The sequence below is a fragment of the Embiotoca jacksoni genome, unplaced genomic scaffold (assembly GCF_022577435.1).
Source record: "Embiotoca jacksoni isolate LCO1_2020_lvr unplaced genomic scaffold, fEmbJac1.0.p SCAF_46, whole genome shotgun sequence".
Taxonomy (NCBI): domain Eukaryota; kingdom Metazoa; phylum Chordata; class Actinopteri; family Embiotocidae; genus Embiotoca; species Embiotoca jacksoni.
Window position 1 is genome coordinate 1,299,384 of NW_027185399.1, and position 12,644 is coordinate 1,312,027.

The following is a 12,644-nucleotide window of genomic DNA, read 5'->3' on the forward strand; positions in this document are numbered from 1 at the left end:
AGTCGCCATTGGTGATTCAGGCTCCTCGCAATGAATGGCCTCAATTAGTTTGTTCTAACTGATCTAATTCAAGAATTTGTGGTATTATACAGCAGCAGAACATGAAGTAGATGTGCCAGCAGCAAGAAGAACGACTATTTAAAACACAACACACATGCACACACACACTGTCGAGACTCAACCCTCCGCTGACCTCACCTCGTTGGCCCTGCGGTCTATCCATACTCCCCTCCTATCACATTTCGCAATACTCTGTGCTGCTTGATAACATCATCAGATTCTTCTGATCAATAGCCGCCACCATTGTATCAAATTATAGCTCTTTGTTATCAATACCCGAGGGTGTGCGTATTCAATTAGGAAGAAGGGAAGTTCAATAGCCGGCGGCTACTGCGCCCAAACATGAAGCCTTATCAATGGCCGCCACCATCCTGACAAATGATAACACCCACAGAGCAATAGGTTGTGCTGATGACAACGTCGCCTCGATCGGGTTGTTGCCCCGTGAAAAGCAGAGACACGCATGGTGAAAGTCTGCAATAATACATTTTTTTATTCACTATATATTGGTTTTGATTTGCTTGCAGAAAAAAAATATATATATATATGTTTATGTCAGTGTACTGGTCTTTTTTTGCTTTGTATCATAGTTTTTTTGTACTTTTTTCATTTCTTTTATGTCATTAACCCAAGTTAACCCTCGGTGTTTAGCGAACATTGCTAATATTTTTTCACAGTTTAGGATATGTTTTGCTGAGCGTGTAATGTACAATTTTACACTTTCAAAAGTAAACAGGTTCCTGACTTTACGTTAAAACAGTTACTTGTCAACTTGCCCATGTTTTCTGTCATTATATGTTTAGTTTTAGGTATAAAAAATTGTTAGTTATACCTTGTAATTGTCAAAGGTCGCTGTCAATTTAGTTTAGATTTTTGTTGTGGAAAATCAGTTGATTTCAGGAAGTTTTCGTCACCAAAATGAACCCTAAATAATGAAAACCACAGCCTGATTAATTTCTGTGAACAGTATAATGTAGCAGAACTACAAACTTCACAGTAGGTCAGTGGCCCCACAACTGTGGTTCAAAATATATAGCAACGAGCATGACATTCCTACATAACTACAAGGCTGCAGTGGAAAGAGTCCAGTGGTGCCTCCGGCTGGATGAGAAAAGAAACAGAAGCTTCCTGAAAAGCTACAGAGGATTTATTTCTGTCCCTCTTGTTCTGGGCTCTGAAGATTTTTAGACTCAGACTCGCAGCTGGGATGTTGAGGTTGGGAGACGGTTCAGTCTGGGCACTGGGAGTGTTAGCGGAGTTGGATAAAACAAACCATCTAAATTATTGAAAACTGTTTTACACTTCTGTGATTCTGGATCCAAATGCTGCTCATCCCGGAGGAATAAAACCCAGCGACTTTGTTTCTTTTACTGCCTCTTGTGTGTCTCTGGTGCTTGTTTGTTGGCTCTGTGGAGGCTCCGCCCACAGTAACTGGCACAGCTGACTGGCATATCTTTCCGTCTTCCTTTGTCATAGCTGGACCAGCCTTCACTGAGTTATTTACCTGTTACCTGAGCTTCAAACGCAGTCGGGGTGTGTCTGACTCCAGTTAAAGTACAGATTGATTTAAAGAGTCACAACAATAACATAACCTTGATAAAGAGTTGAAATATAATGAATGAATTCACAGGATGTTACAGTAAAAAAAAAAAAAAGAAGCAGTTTAAAGCTGTATTTAAAAACACCTGGTTGTATTTTCTATATTTTGGCAGCAACTGTCAGTCTACATGGTTGACTGAGCAACAGGGGCAAAGGTACTGCTGGAAACAAAAGGGCAGAACAGAGCTCCACCTATAACTGGACGGACCTGATCTGAAACAAAAGTAAACATTCAGATCTGCGTTATTACTTTGACTAAGACGGGGGAAAAGAGCTACAGGCGAGAGCGAGGAGATTTAAGTGAGTACTCAAATATTTTCAAGTTGTTTTAAAATGGAAGGGAGTGAAAGCTGACTTGTGTCACTTTCTGTGTTGTTTTCACTCAGAGAAAGAATATGGCTTCACTATCTGAGAGCGATTTCTCCTGTCCCGTGTGCCTCGACGTCTTCAACGACCCCGTCGTCCTGCCGTGCAGCCACAGCTTCTGTAAACTCTGCCTGCAGACATGGTGGTCTGACAACGGCATAAAGAAGTGCCCGGTTTGTAAAACACAGCATTTCCTGAATGATCCACCTCGTAACCTGGTGTTAAAGAAGCTGTGTGAGACCTTTTTACTGGAGAGAGAGCAGAAAGCTTCTACAGAGTCTGAGCCTCTCTGCAGTCTGCACTCTGAGAAACTCAAACTCTTCTGTCTGGATCATCAGCAGCCAGTGTGTGTCGTCTGTCGAGACTCCAAAACACACTCCGACCACAGGTTCAGACCCATTGCTGAAGCTGCAGAGGATCACAGAGAGAAGATCCAAGAATCCCTGAAACCTTTACAGGACAAACTGAAGATCTTTCAGGAAGTTAAAGGAAGCTTTGATCAAACAGCAGGACACATTAAAGTCCAGGCAAAAAACACAGAGAGGCAGATTAAAAAGCAGTTTGAGAAGCTTCACCGGTTTCTCCAAGAGGAAGAGGAGGCCAGGATCTCTGCTCTGAGGGAGGAAGAGGAGCAGAAGAGTCAGATGATGAAGGAGAAGATTAAAGCTGTGAGCAGAGAGATATCATCTCTTTCAGACACAATCAGAGTCACAGAGGAGGAGCTGAGAGCCAAAGACATCTCATTCCTGAAGAACTACAAGGCTGCAGTGGAAAGAGTCCAGCGGCGCCCCCTGCTGGACGATCCACAGCTGATCTCAGGAGCTCTGATAGACGTGGCCAAACATCTGGGCAACCTGACCTACAACATCTGGAACCAGATGAAGAAGATGGTCTCCTACACTCCTGTTGTTCTGGATCCAAACACGAATCACCCAGAACTCATCCTGTCTGAAGATCTGACCAGCGTGAGACGTGGAAGGAAACAGAACCTTCCTGACAACCCAGAGAGGATTAATTTCTATCTGTCTGCTCTGGGCTCGGAGGGCTTCGACTCAGGGACTCACAGCTGGGACGTTGAGGTTGGAGACGGTCCGGTCTGGGCTCTGGGAGTGTCAGCCAAGTCCATCCCAAATCGGAGAGACAAACCATTGAAGTTACTGAAACTAGTCTTCTGCAACGGTGAATACACGGCAGACCCGGGAGGTCCAGATCCCGCCACTGTCCTCCCGACGAAGACGACATTCAAGAGGATCAGAGTTCGTCTGGACTGTGACAAAAGACGGCTGTCTTTCTCCGATCCCGACACCGACACACACATACACACCTTCACACACACTTTCACCGAGAGGCTGTTTCCATACTTCAACGCTCTAGATTCGAACCCGCTGAAGATATCACAAGTTCCCTTCCACGTGACGATGCAAGAGTACATCCCTTTGTTTCCTGTTTTGTCGTTCAAAATGACCTTTTAGACTGTGGGCGTGGCCTCAGTTTCAACAGTCACTCAACTTGAAGCAAAGCCGGCTGGTCATTTTGTGTAATGCTGTCTCTATAGTTCAACATGGTATCGGGGCAAAGCGTGAAATTGACACGCCTGTCCGCTGTAGCAAAGTCTAGGCCAATCTAGGCGTGAAAGTTACAGGTTTTCCTGTGTATGTGCCTGTGTTGCGGTACCTTGGTCGCATGATCACGGGACATTTACGTGCGTGTAAATTTCACGCTTACAAAGCGTGTAACTTTCACGCCCAGACAGCCCAAAGCGTGTCTATTTCACACTTTGCCGTAATACTGAGTTGTATAGTTCGTGTTCGTTCTGCTTATTAGAGGAGACGCTCACTCCTTTAAACTACGTTAAAATAGACGAGTGTGTCACGTGTTCCTTTGTTATTTTTTGGGGATTATGCTTTTTGTTTTTTGTATCAAAACCATCAGCTGCAGTAAACTCTTGCTTTGTGTTCAACCTCATGTCTTTTGTGTTTTCTCACTGTGCACCTGTGACATTTAAATGCAACTCTGTGTTTTTATGCTTTCTTCTGTGTTACAATAAAGTGGGAGATTTTGAAGTGATTTGCCGTTCTTTGAAAATACTGCTGAAAACTCGGGTGTAAAAATGGTTAAAAACAGCGAGGTCGTCTCGATTTGTAACACAAAAAAAGAGACACCTTATGTCCGAATAAAACAAACTGGGGCTGGCTGTCTGAACGTGGAGCCTTTCACTTCCTATCCTCTCCGCAGTGAGGAAGAATAAGTGGAAGTGATCGGACAAAAGGTAGGTCATATTGCGAGGCTTTCTTCTTCCTCTCCTTGGCTGCTCGTCCCCGTCAGGTCGCATTACGTGCAGCAGGTCGGCCGTTAAAGCCGACGACGGCCCGCGGAGAGCCTCGGCTTCGGTCGGTCCGCGACTCCGGGAGATTTAACCTACCGTCGTAATCGCTATTGACAATCGGCAGCGGCTTCCTTCCTTCCCGCTGTGTGCCTGAGTGTGTGAATGGGACATTTTCCCACCAATTACAGTTCTGCTTCTCCCCCGCGGGCAAAAGCAAGATACATTTGAGGGAGCTCTGAGTGGATACAGCACATTTCCAAAAATGTTTAGTTCAAGTTTTGTTCTCCTTGCGGCTGTCTTTATTGAGCCCCCGAGAAATATAGAACATTAATCATTAAATAATGATGCCCGTGGAGGTAATTAAGGAACTACAAGAAGCTAAATGAAATGTCTCTTGATATAAAGAGTTTTGAAGTAAAAAATGAGTGCATAAGTGCGTTCACACTGTCAAGGACAGACACATGCAGTGCACTACAAGTACCAGGATGATTCATTCAAAGCGGACCACAAAAAAGTTGACTTCACTTTCCACCCTAAACGGTCGCCATCTTAGCTACGTAGAAGAAAGGGGGCGGGGCTACCGAAGTAAAGGATTTTCAAAGTAAGGCGTCGGAGGCAGCTGCAGAACACCAAACAAAAAGTGTTTATTTTTCACTAACTGCTGTTGGACAGAAGAATCAGTGTGTTTATTGAGCGTGTTAAACGGTAGGCACGAAAACACGTTAATTCCTAGGTAAAATAATTTTGTATTTTTGTGGGTGGTGTGTTCACATGCTGAGGTTAAACAACACTACTCTTGTCAAAATTCCTGCACTACACAAGTAAGAGTCCTAACACGTAAGAGCACTATTCATTAGTGTATTAAGGGAGGTATGTCATTTGGAAAGTTTTGTTCAAGACGAGCCCCACGGCTTCAGACTTAGAGCACCAAATGTGTGTTTTAGAAAATAATCCCCAGTCCATTAACTTTTCACTTTAGTAACGGTGATGGTTGGAAAAAACTGAAGTGACCAACTGTTTGAGGAAACTACTGAGCTTTATTTTAAAAAGTAACTATAATCTGAAATATTTAGATCTGATCACCAAAAATTGGGTTGGTAATAATTGAGAGGTGGACACATGATATTTTGGGAGCCTGAAACAAGTCTGGTAGGCTTTGTAATGGATGTTTATGGTGTATTAATGTAGCATTTTCCAGATATCAGAAATATAACTGAGGTCATGCTGAACGCAATCATATTAACAATTTGTTTTCGTACAAAAATCAAACCTACAAAAAAAAAAAAAAAGGGCAAAAACATCTTCATATCAAATTGAATATGATATAAATTTCCTCAGCCAACAGTCAGGTCTTCGAAACGCAGATTCTCCCACACTTGCAACAAGTGTGTTGCCGTGTCGGTACAGAGGGTTCACACCGAGCAGCCTGCAGCTGCTTTTAAATTAAATGGGCCTCAACAGGGAACGGCAGCAGTATGAACATCATTATAAAAAGACGAGTGGGTGACGAAGAAGAAATAGTGAAACCACCGTTGTGTAGCCAGGAGCTCAGCGGCAGCTTAAATTTAACGCCGAACGGTAAGAGAGGGGGGCCGGGGGGGTGTTAAATATGGACGAGCCATCAGTTTCTCCATATGTTTTTTAAAAAATGGGCATTTTCGAGGCCGTCCGCTCGTAAAAAAAACAATCTCATAGGTTTATGGACGCAGGTTGTTATGAACCATAGAAATGTTTTATAGCAATAAAGCCCTCTAGTAGAATAGCATAGAAATCATAATGTAGGAATGAGCCTTTAAAATGTGCGTAGGGAGGAGGTAGGGGTGGCTGGATGGGTCAACAACAACAACAAAAAAAGGAATTCACTGCTTGCTTGCTGTTTTAAATTAATAGTTAAAACTCTCGTCCAAGACCACAGACTGGACATAAAAGTGTTCGTAGCTTCTGGGTCTGAAAAACGAGACCAATGTGGAAGTGACTTGAGCTGCAATACCACCGGGTGCCACAAGAGGTCATCTCCAAAAGCGACTTCAGGGTCATTACTTATATTTTACAGGCTTCCTGAGGCATTTTTAAGGGTCTCTGTTGCACCGACTTCCAGAGTTTGACACAAAATTGAATGTGCGCCCTCCGGTCATGTCCACGGAGAAATCGCAGACTCACTGTGTCACTAACACATGTGTAAGCTGATTTTGAGAACGTTCTTTTAACCTCTGAAAAAGCACAAAAGTCTCCTGTCTCGGTTTGAGTCTCACAATAAGGTCTCATGATCCTTTATACATCCCACCACCTGAATAAAACATGCTCTTAGTGGAAATAAAACACCAATCTCAGAAATTATCCACTTTAAAAACTGAAAGAGAAAGAAAAACTGCTCCAAAATAGCCGCCTACCTCCTCACCTCACCTCACCCGCACCCTGAAACTAGCGAAGCCTTCCCCACCAAAAAGCCTCCCTCCTCGCACCACCACCTACTCTCTGCTCACCGCATGATGTTCATCTCCAAAAGCTCAGTTTAATTATTCAGTGATGTTGTGGGAGGTGGAGGAGACGGTTTTGATGCTCATTTTACTTGTCTGAATTAAGGATCCATCCAGGTCATGAATACACAATGACCCGCTCGTGGGTTTTCAAGGATGCCGGGTGGTGAAACGCAACTGCAGTCATTAATAAATGTATTGATCCTGTGTGCCGTGCCGCTCCGAAGGTCTTACAGCAAAACTCTGCACGGAGTCATGCAAGGTCACCGGTATGAGGAAAGGTGTGTGTGTGTGTGTGTGTGTGTGTGTGTGTGTGTGTGTGTGTGTGTGTGTGTGTGTGTGTGTGTGTGTGTGTGTGTGTGTGTGTGTGTGTGTGTGTGTGGCAGTTGTGCATGCGTTGTGTTGTGTGACGCACACAGTCGCCACACTCTATTTAATAACGAGGATGAGAGGAACTTCAACAATGTAAACAAACTCGCTTCCACTGTTAACTGCAACTCCCGACCTTTCACCTTCTATCTAATTGGAAGTAGCTGCCAACAATAGGGCTCAGCTGTGTTCAAACATTTTCATTTCGGGTCCCTGAACAGCAGTTTTTTCAGTACCAATTAAAAAAAAAAGAAAATTTAAGAAAAAGAAAACAACATCGCAATTTACGGGAGCAATGTTTCATGCAGTTTAGAGGGGGAGAGCGTAACCGAGCTTGTTTTCTGTAGCTACAATTAACAGATTGTAAAACACAATATTAATGTCAGGAATATCCCAGTAACTCTTTAAAAAGTTTATCCAAAATGAGGGTACTGACTGGATTTGCCGATTTAGCGAGATCATATTTCTTGATTATTAGCTTCTCTTCATTTCCTTCCCACAAAATCAAGAATTGAATTTAATATTTTGACTTATAAAGCTCTTAATGGCCAAGCTCCATCTTATCTTAAAGATCTTCCAGGACCATATCATCCTGACGCCTGTTTGGGTTTCCAGCAGTCTTTCCAGTATCGGTGGTTTCTTCCTGTTAAAAGACTATTTTTCCTTTCCAATATCAGAGATTTCTTCTTGTTAAAAGAGTTTTTGATTTCTAATATGTAGCAGCACAGGGCTGCCCATGCCGGGCATAGAAATCAAACCCTTTTTTTACAAACTGCATTAAAGCCAAAGCTCTGTGATGCTAATTTATCAAACAAGTTTCAGCTTTGAGAGTTTCTGAGTATCTTATAGTGAAAGATCACTGGAAAATAAAACTGAGCTGAGGAAAAAAAAAAAAAAAAGCCTTTCAGAAGAGACTGGATGAACAATGAAGAGGCTGAGAGAGAATACACAAAGAGGGTAAAAGAAGATTATATGTAAGATCTAATGTACAATGATGAGCTAATGCTGCTTGGTAATATGAGTCTTTGATCCAAATCACAGCAATGGTGCACAGAAACACAGAAACAACTTCAAACAGAGGATTCGATGGCAGCGACTCACCTAATGTGCATTGCATGTATTTTTGTTATTTTATTCAGAAGTTCCTTTTATGCTCGTACACGAGGAGCCAGAGGGAGGCATTTCTCTTCGGATGAGAAGTCACTCTGACATCAGTTATCAATTTCCACAGAAGCAAACAAGACAACCGAAATTCATATTTGTTTTCTTTGAGCTGACCAAATTTAGTGGACAATCGAAACCATTTTAACGAAATTGTTCCTTGTCATGAAAATAAATTAAATCTAGATTTAGATTTAAAATATAGGCCTGTCAGAGTTATTATGTAATTGCCTGATCACAATTATTTGAGTTCAATCAATTTGCATAATGGTTGTAATCAGTTGGATTAAAACCAGCTGGATGAAATTAATAGAAATGTCACTATTACCTTTTGAAGTTTGACTGGCGTCACCGAGTCACCCTTCTTCTTCTTCTTCTTCTTCTTCTGTGGTATAATGGCACGTGAGTGAAGAATAAGTGCAACCAACTGTTTATCTCCAGTAAACAGAGATGGATTTTTAACTACATGTTTTTTTCGAACCCTTTTTTCCACATGATGTTGTTAAAGCGCACGACTCTGATACGCTTCCCTCTAGTGGCCAGGTGCGTGTATTGACGTAAATAAATCCCAGATGTTTGACTTAAAATGCAAAAAACTTTGCAAACGTGCTATAAATAACCACAGCAGCTGTCAGCCAGGTTCTGTCACTTCCAGATAACATCGTCCATGTTTGGTTTGTTTACACTTCGTGGGCGGTGGGACAACCACATTTATTGCATCACCAATTTTGCTATGAACTGTGGGTAACTCCGATAGGTAAAGTCTGCAGAAAAGAGTGCTTTACGGCTTGATGATTTGATGGTGGGACGGCCTTAAGACCCTCGTGGATTTACCGGGAACGCACCTCAAAGTCAGTGAGGGTGGACATTGAGATTGGACGTCGAAAAAGTGTTTTGTGCTACGAGGACGCTCGTTACACGTCCTCTGGTACCACTGATGGTACCACATTTAAAAGAAGACCTTCGCAGCACAGTTATCGGCACTCGTGAGCGGAGGCTTGTGCAGCAGTTAAATCAACCACCTGCTCTTTTCAAGTCTGTTTATGTGCCGTCGGCGGTGTAATTAATGCATCAGATGTCACAGTCTTGGAGTGCGGATACATTTGGCTGTCAAAGAGGCGAACACGTCCGACACGACTCGAGTGACGCACGCTAACAGATGCACGTTGCATAGAACTCCGATCTGCACAGGCTACATGAATTAACAGGTCTTCACGACACACACACACACACACACACACACACACACACACACACACACACACACACACACAGAAAGTGATGCACAGTCCTTAATCTCCATGACAGCTAACATGTCTGTAATTACACAGCACGTATCCGTGGCAGCCATTAAAACAATCAGGCCGACTTCAGCTGTCGGCTCTGTTTACGACTTTGTCAGTGTTGATCTATTTCACATTAAAAAGGGAAAAAAAGGGAAAAAAAGAAAGAGGCATTTCATTGCGACTCAATCATAAGAGATGTGTTCAGTTGCACCTCCGTAGATACACAGAATACACTCGTGGATCAACACTCAAAGATTTCACGGCTGATGGAAAAAACCAAACTTATGTCCATCGACACGCAGCGTAAAAACGTGCAAGGATGGAAAGTAGCTTCACGAAAGTTGCTTCATGACGCAGCATCACATCAGTAACGCTACGTTACTTCCAACTGTTACATAATTAAACTATCATTAAGTGTCGACGTTGATCTATTCAACATTAAAAAAAAATGTTTTAAACCTCTTTTGATCGTGACTCAATCATAAGAGATGTGTTCAGTTCCACCTCCGTAAATAAATGACCAGAATACACTCGTGAATTAATACTCAAAGATTATGTAGCTGATTGAAAAGCACCACCTTTGTCCCTCAACACGCATCATAAAAACATGCAAGAATGGCAATTATTTCAGCCGTCAGTGCAAATTTAAATCACTTCTTCTTTTAATTACTTGGATTTCATCTTTTTAGCCGATTTGCCCCCAAAAATAATTTTAATGCTAATTAAAAAGCTCAACTTCAGTCTCTCTGGACAGAAAAGAACTGCTCACAACATCCATGTTGATTTAGGTTTCGACCATAAAAAAAAAATAATTAAAAAACCAGCTGCCGTCTGTCCACACTGGAGAGCAACAAGTGCATAAAAAGATATTATTCCTCAATTATAAGAAAATGGAATTGTGACATCCGAATTATAATTAAGTCATATTAAGTGGATGTCTCCTGACACTTGTGCACAACGTTCAAATGTGAAGATACATTCACGTATAAAATGAAGCAATTATAAAAAACATAATTCATCTTAAACCTAACTGAATCTGAGTCTTCCTTTATAAGACGTATCCTTTCACTGTAAAAGCAAAAAAAGGGAAATGAATGCTGATCTTTGCTCTTTTAGTTTCTGATCAGATCAAGGCAGATCCACTTGTCCAAATATGGTCACTTCCTGCTCCAAACCGGAACTGGCAAAGATGGTTAAGTTACGGTGTTTCATCTATTTTACACTGTTTTGAAATAGATTGTTGTATAAATATGGTTTGAATTTCAGGGTTTTGAGCCTATTTTAAACAGTTTTGAGCCCTTGTTGCTCAAACAGGAACTTGCTATCAACTTTTCTTCTCTTTGTTATTCAGCCCACAGTCAGGCCGAAATGTCTGGTGCATAAAAACTAAAGACTCATACCACAAAAAACAATAAAAGTATGAAAGCATCTGACTCTTTGTTTATGAACCTGGAACAACATCCTTCGACCTAAAAAATGATTCACTGGCAGACGAGTAAAAAAAATAAAACACACATGATGGATTCCCCTGATCTGAAAGCAGAGCTCAACACTGGTACCAGTTTCACATCAATCACCTCCCATAATGCATCAGGGCCTTGATATATATAAAACTGCTGCTGCGTGCAGTAACACACTAGAAACCGTTGTTATTGAATATAAACACACACACACACAGATAAAAGAAGTCTTTACTGGATAAATTCATTTTATTACAACTAGAGACTTTTTTTATTTGAACATTTTAAGTTATGAACTTTAAAGGTATAACATATTTAATCTGTGGGGGGGGGGGGTTATTTGCAAAGATAAGTATTTTAACCGTATATTATATAGCTGATCTATTTATTATTATAACACTAACAAAATCTTTATATTTCCAAGTGGAAATATCCAAAACTTTCATATGTTTTATATATAACAATACACATGATATAAAACTGATATAATTGCTGAAAACGCTAAAATCGATTAGGTTTAAATTTACACAGTTTAGAGTCAATGTGGTCCTGACACAATAAATAACTTTACTCATTCACTGGTCAAATGTACAGAATAAAAAAGGCGTCACGCAGGTGAGTAGCTCCACGAAGGTAACACTTCTGCATTAGTTTGACTGGTGCTTTTTTAACGACGTCACCTCGTTGCACCCTTTTCTTTCTTCTACTACGGTTAAATGGTACAAGTGGAGAATTACAGTCACACACGTAGTTTATTCGGATCATTTGGACTTGCCATTGTCCGAATTTTTTTTATATATGTTTCCATAGCAGGCTTTGAATATTGAAGTTGTAATTTAAATCATATCTTGTTTGCAAAGAAAGGCAAACAGAAATGTCTTTTTTTTTTTACTTATGTTTCCATTTTCCATAAAACATTAATGGCTGTTCTTCATAAAGTGTATAAAACTATGAATTACGCTTATCATAGAGGCATAAAATGAACAGCAAGAGACAATTCAATTGTTAATCATCAACTTAAATGTCGTGACCATAAACAGAGCTCCCTTAAGGGATGATACAATATACACTTCATCAGAACAGCTGCTGTTTTCACAGGGTAAGTCAGCGGTTTGTTGTTTTGCTGCAGTTCAGCTCAGTAAACACAGTCTGGCTCGGGGTCCCTAATTGCCGCCCGTGTGTCATTTCTGATGGGTTCGAATTTTCAGCATAATTTCGAGTCTGCAGTGTTTGTCGTGTGGCCTCACACTGAGCTCGGCCTCCCATCAAGCTGACATGACGGGCGACGACAGCGGCGGCTGATGAATAGTTTATTACCTACCTGCTGTTAAACAGAAAACATCCATCTGTGGTCGCAGTCACAACCTACTTCAGGTCGTTCAAACAAGTTTTTAATGTATCTTAGTATTTCTGGTTTGATGTTTCTTCTTTTATTATTTAGACGTGTTCTCCATTTTCTAGCTAGTATTTCTGATGGATGTTAACGTTTGGGGGTTTTGTTTTTCAGATACTTGCTTCATTTACATATTCAAAAATAAGG

The 12,644-nt window shown here is 41.3% G+C and overlaps 1 protein-coding gene across 1 annotated transcript; it reads left to right on the forward strand.

The window, feature by feature from the left end:
* The first annotated feature begins 1,920 nt into the window (after window positions 1-1,920).
* Window positions 1,921-4,088, forward strand: LOC138210384 (E3 ubiquitin-protein ligase TRIM39-like). The gene is made up of 2 exons (XM_069169505.1): window positions 1,921-1,959; window positions 2,046-4,088. The coding sequence occupies exon 2, from the start codon at window positions 2,055-2,057 to the stop codon at window positions 3,495-3,497; it is 1,443 nt and encodes a 480-aa protein (XP_069025606.1). The 5' UTR covers window positions 1,921-1,959; window positions 2,046-2,054; the 3' UTR covers window positions 3,498-4,088.
* The last annotated feature ends 8,556 nt before the right edge of the window (window positions 4,089-12,644 follow it).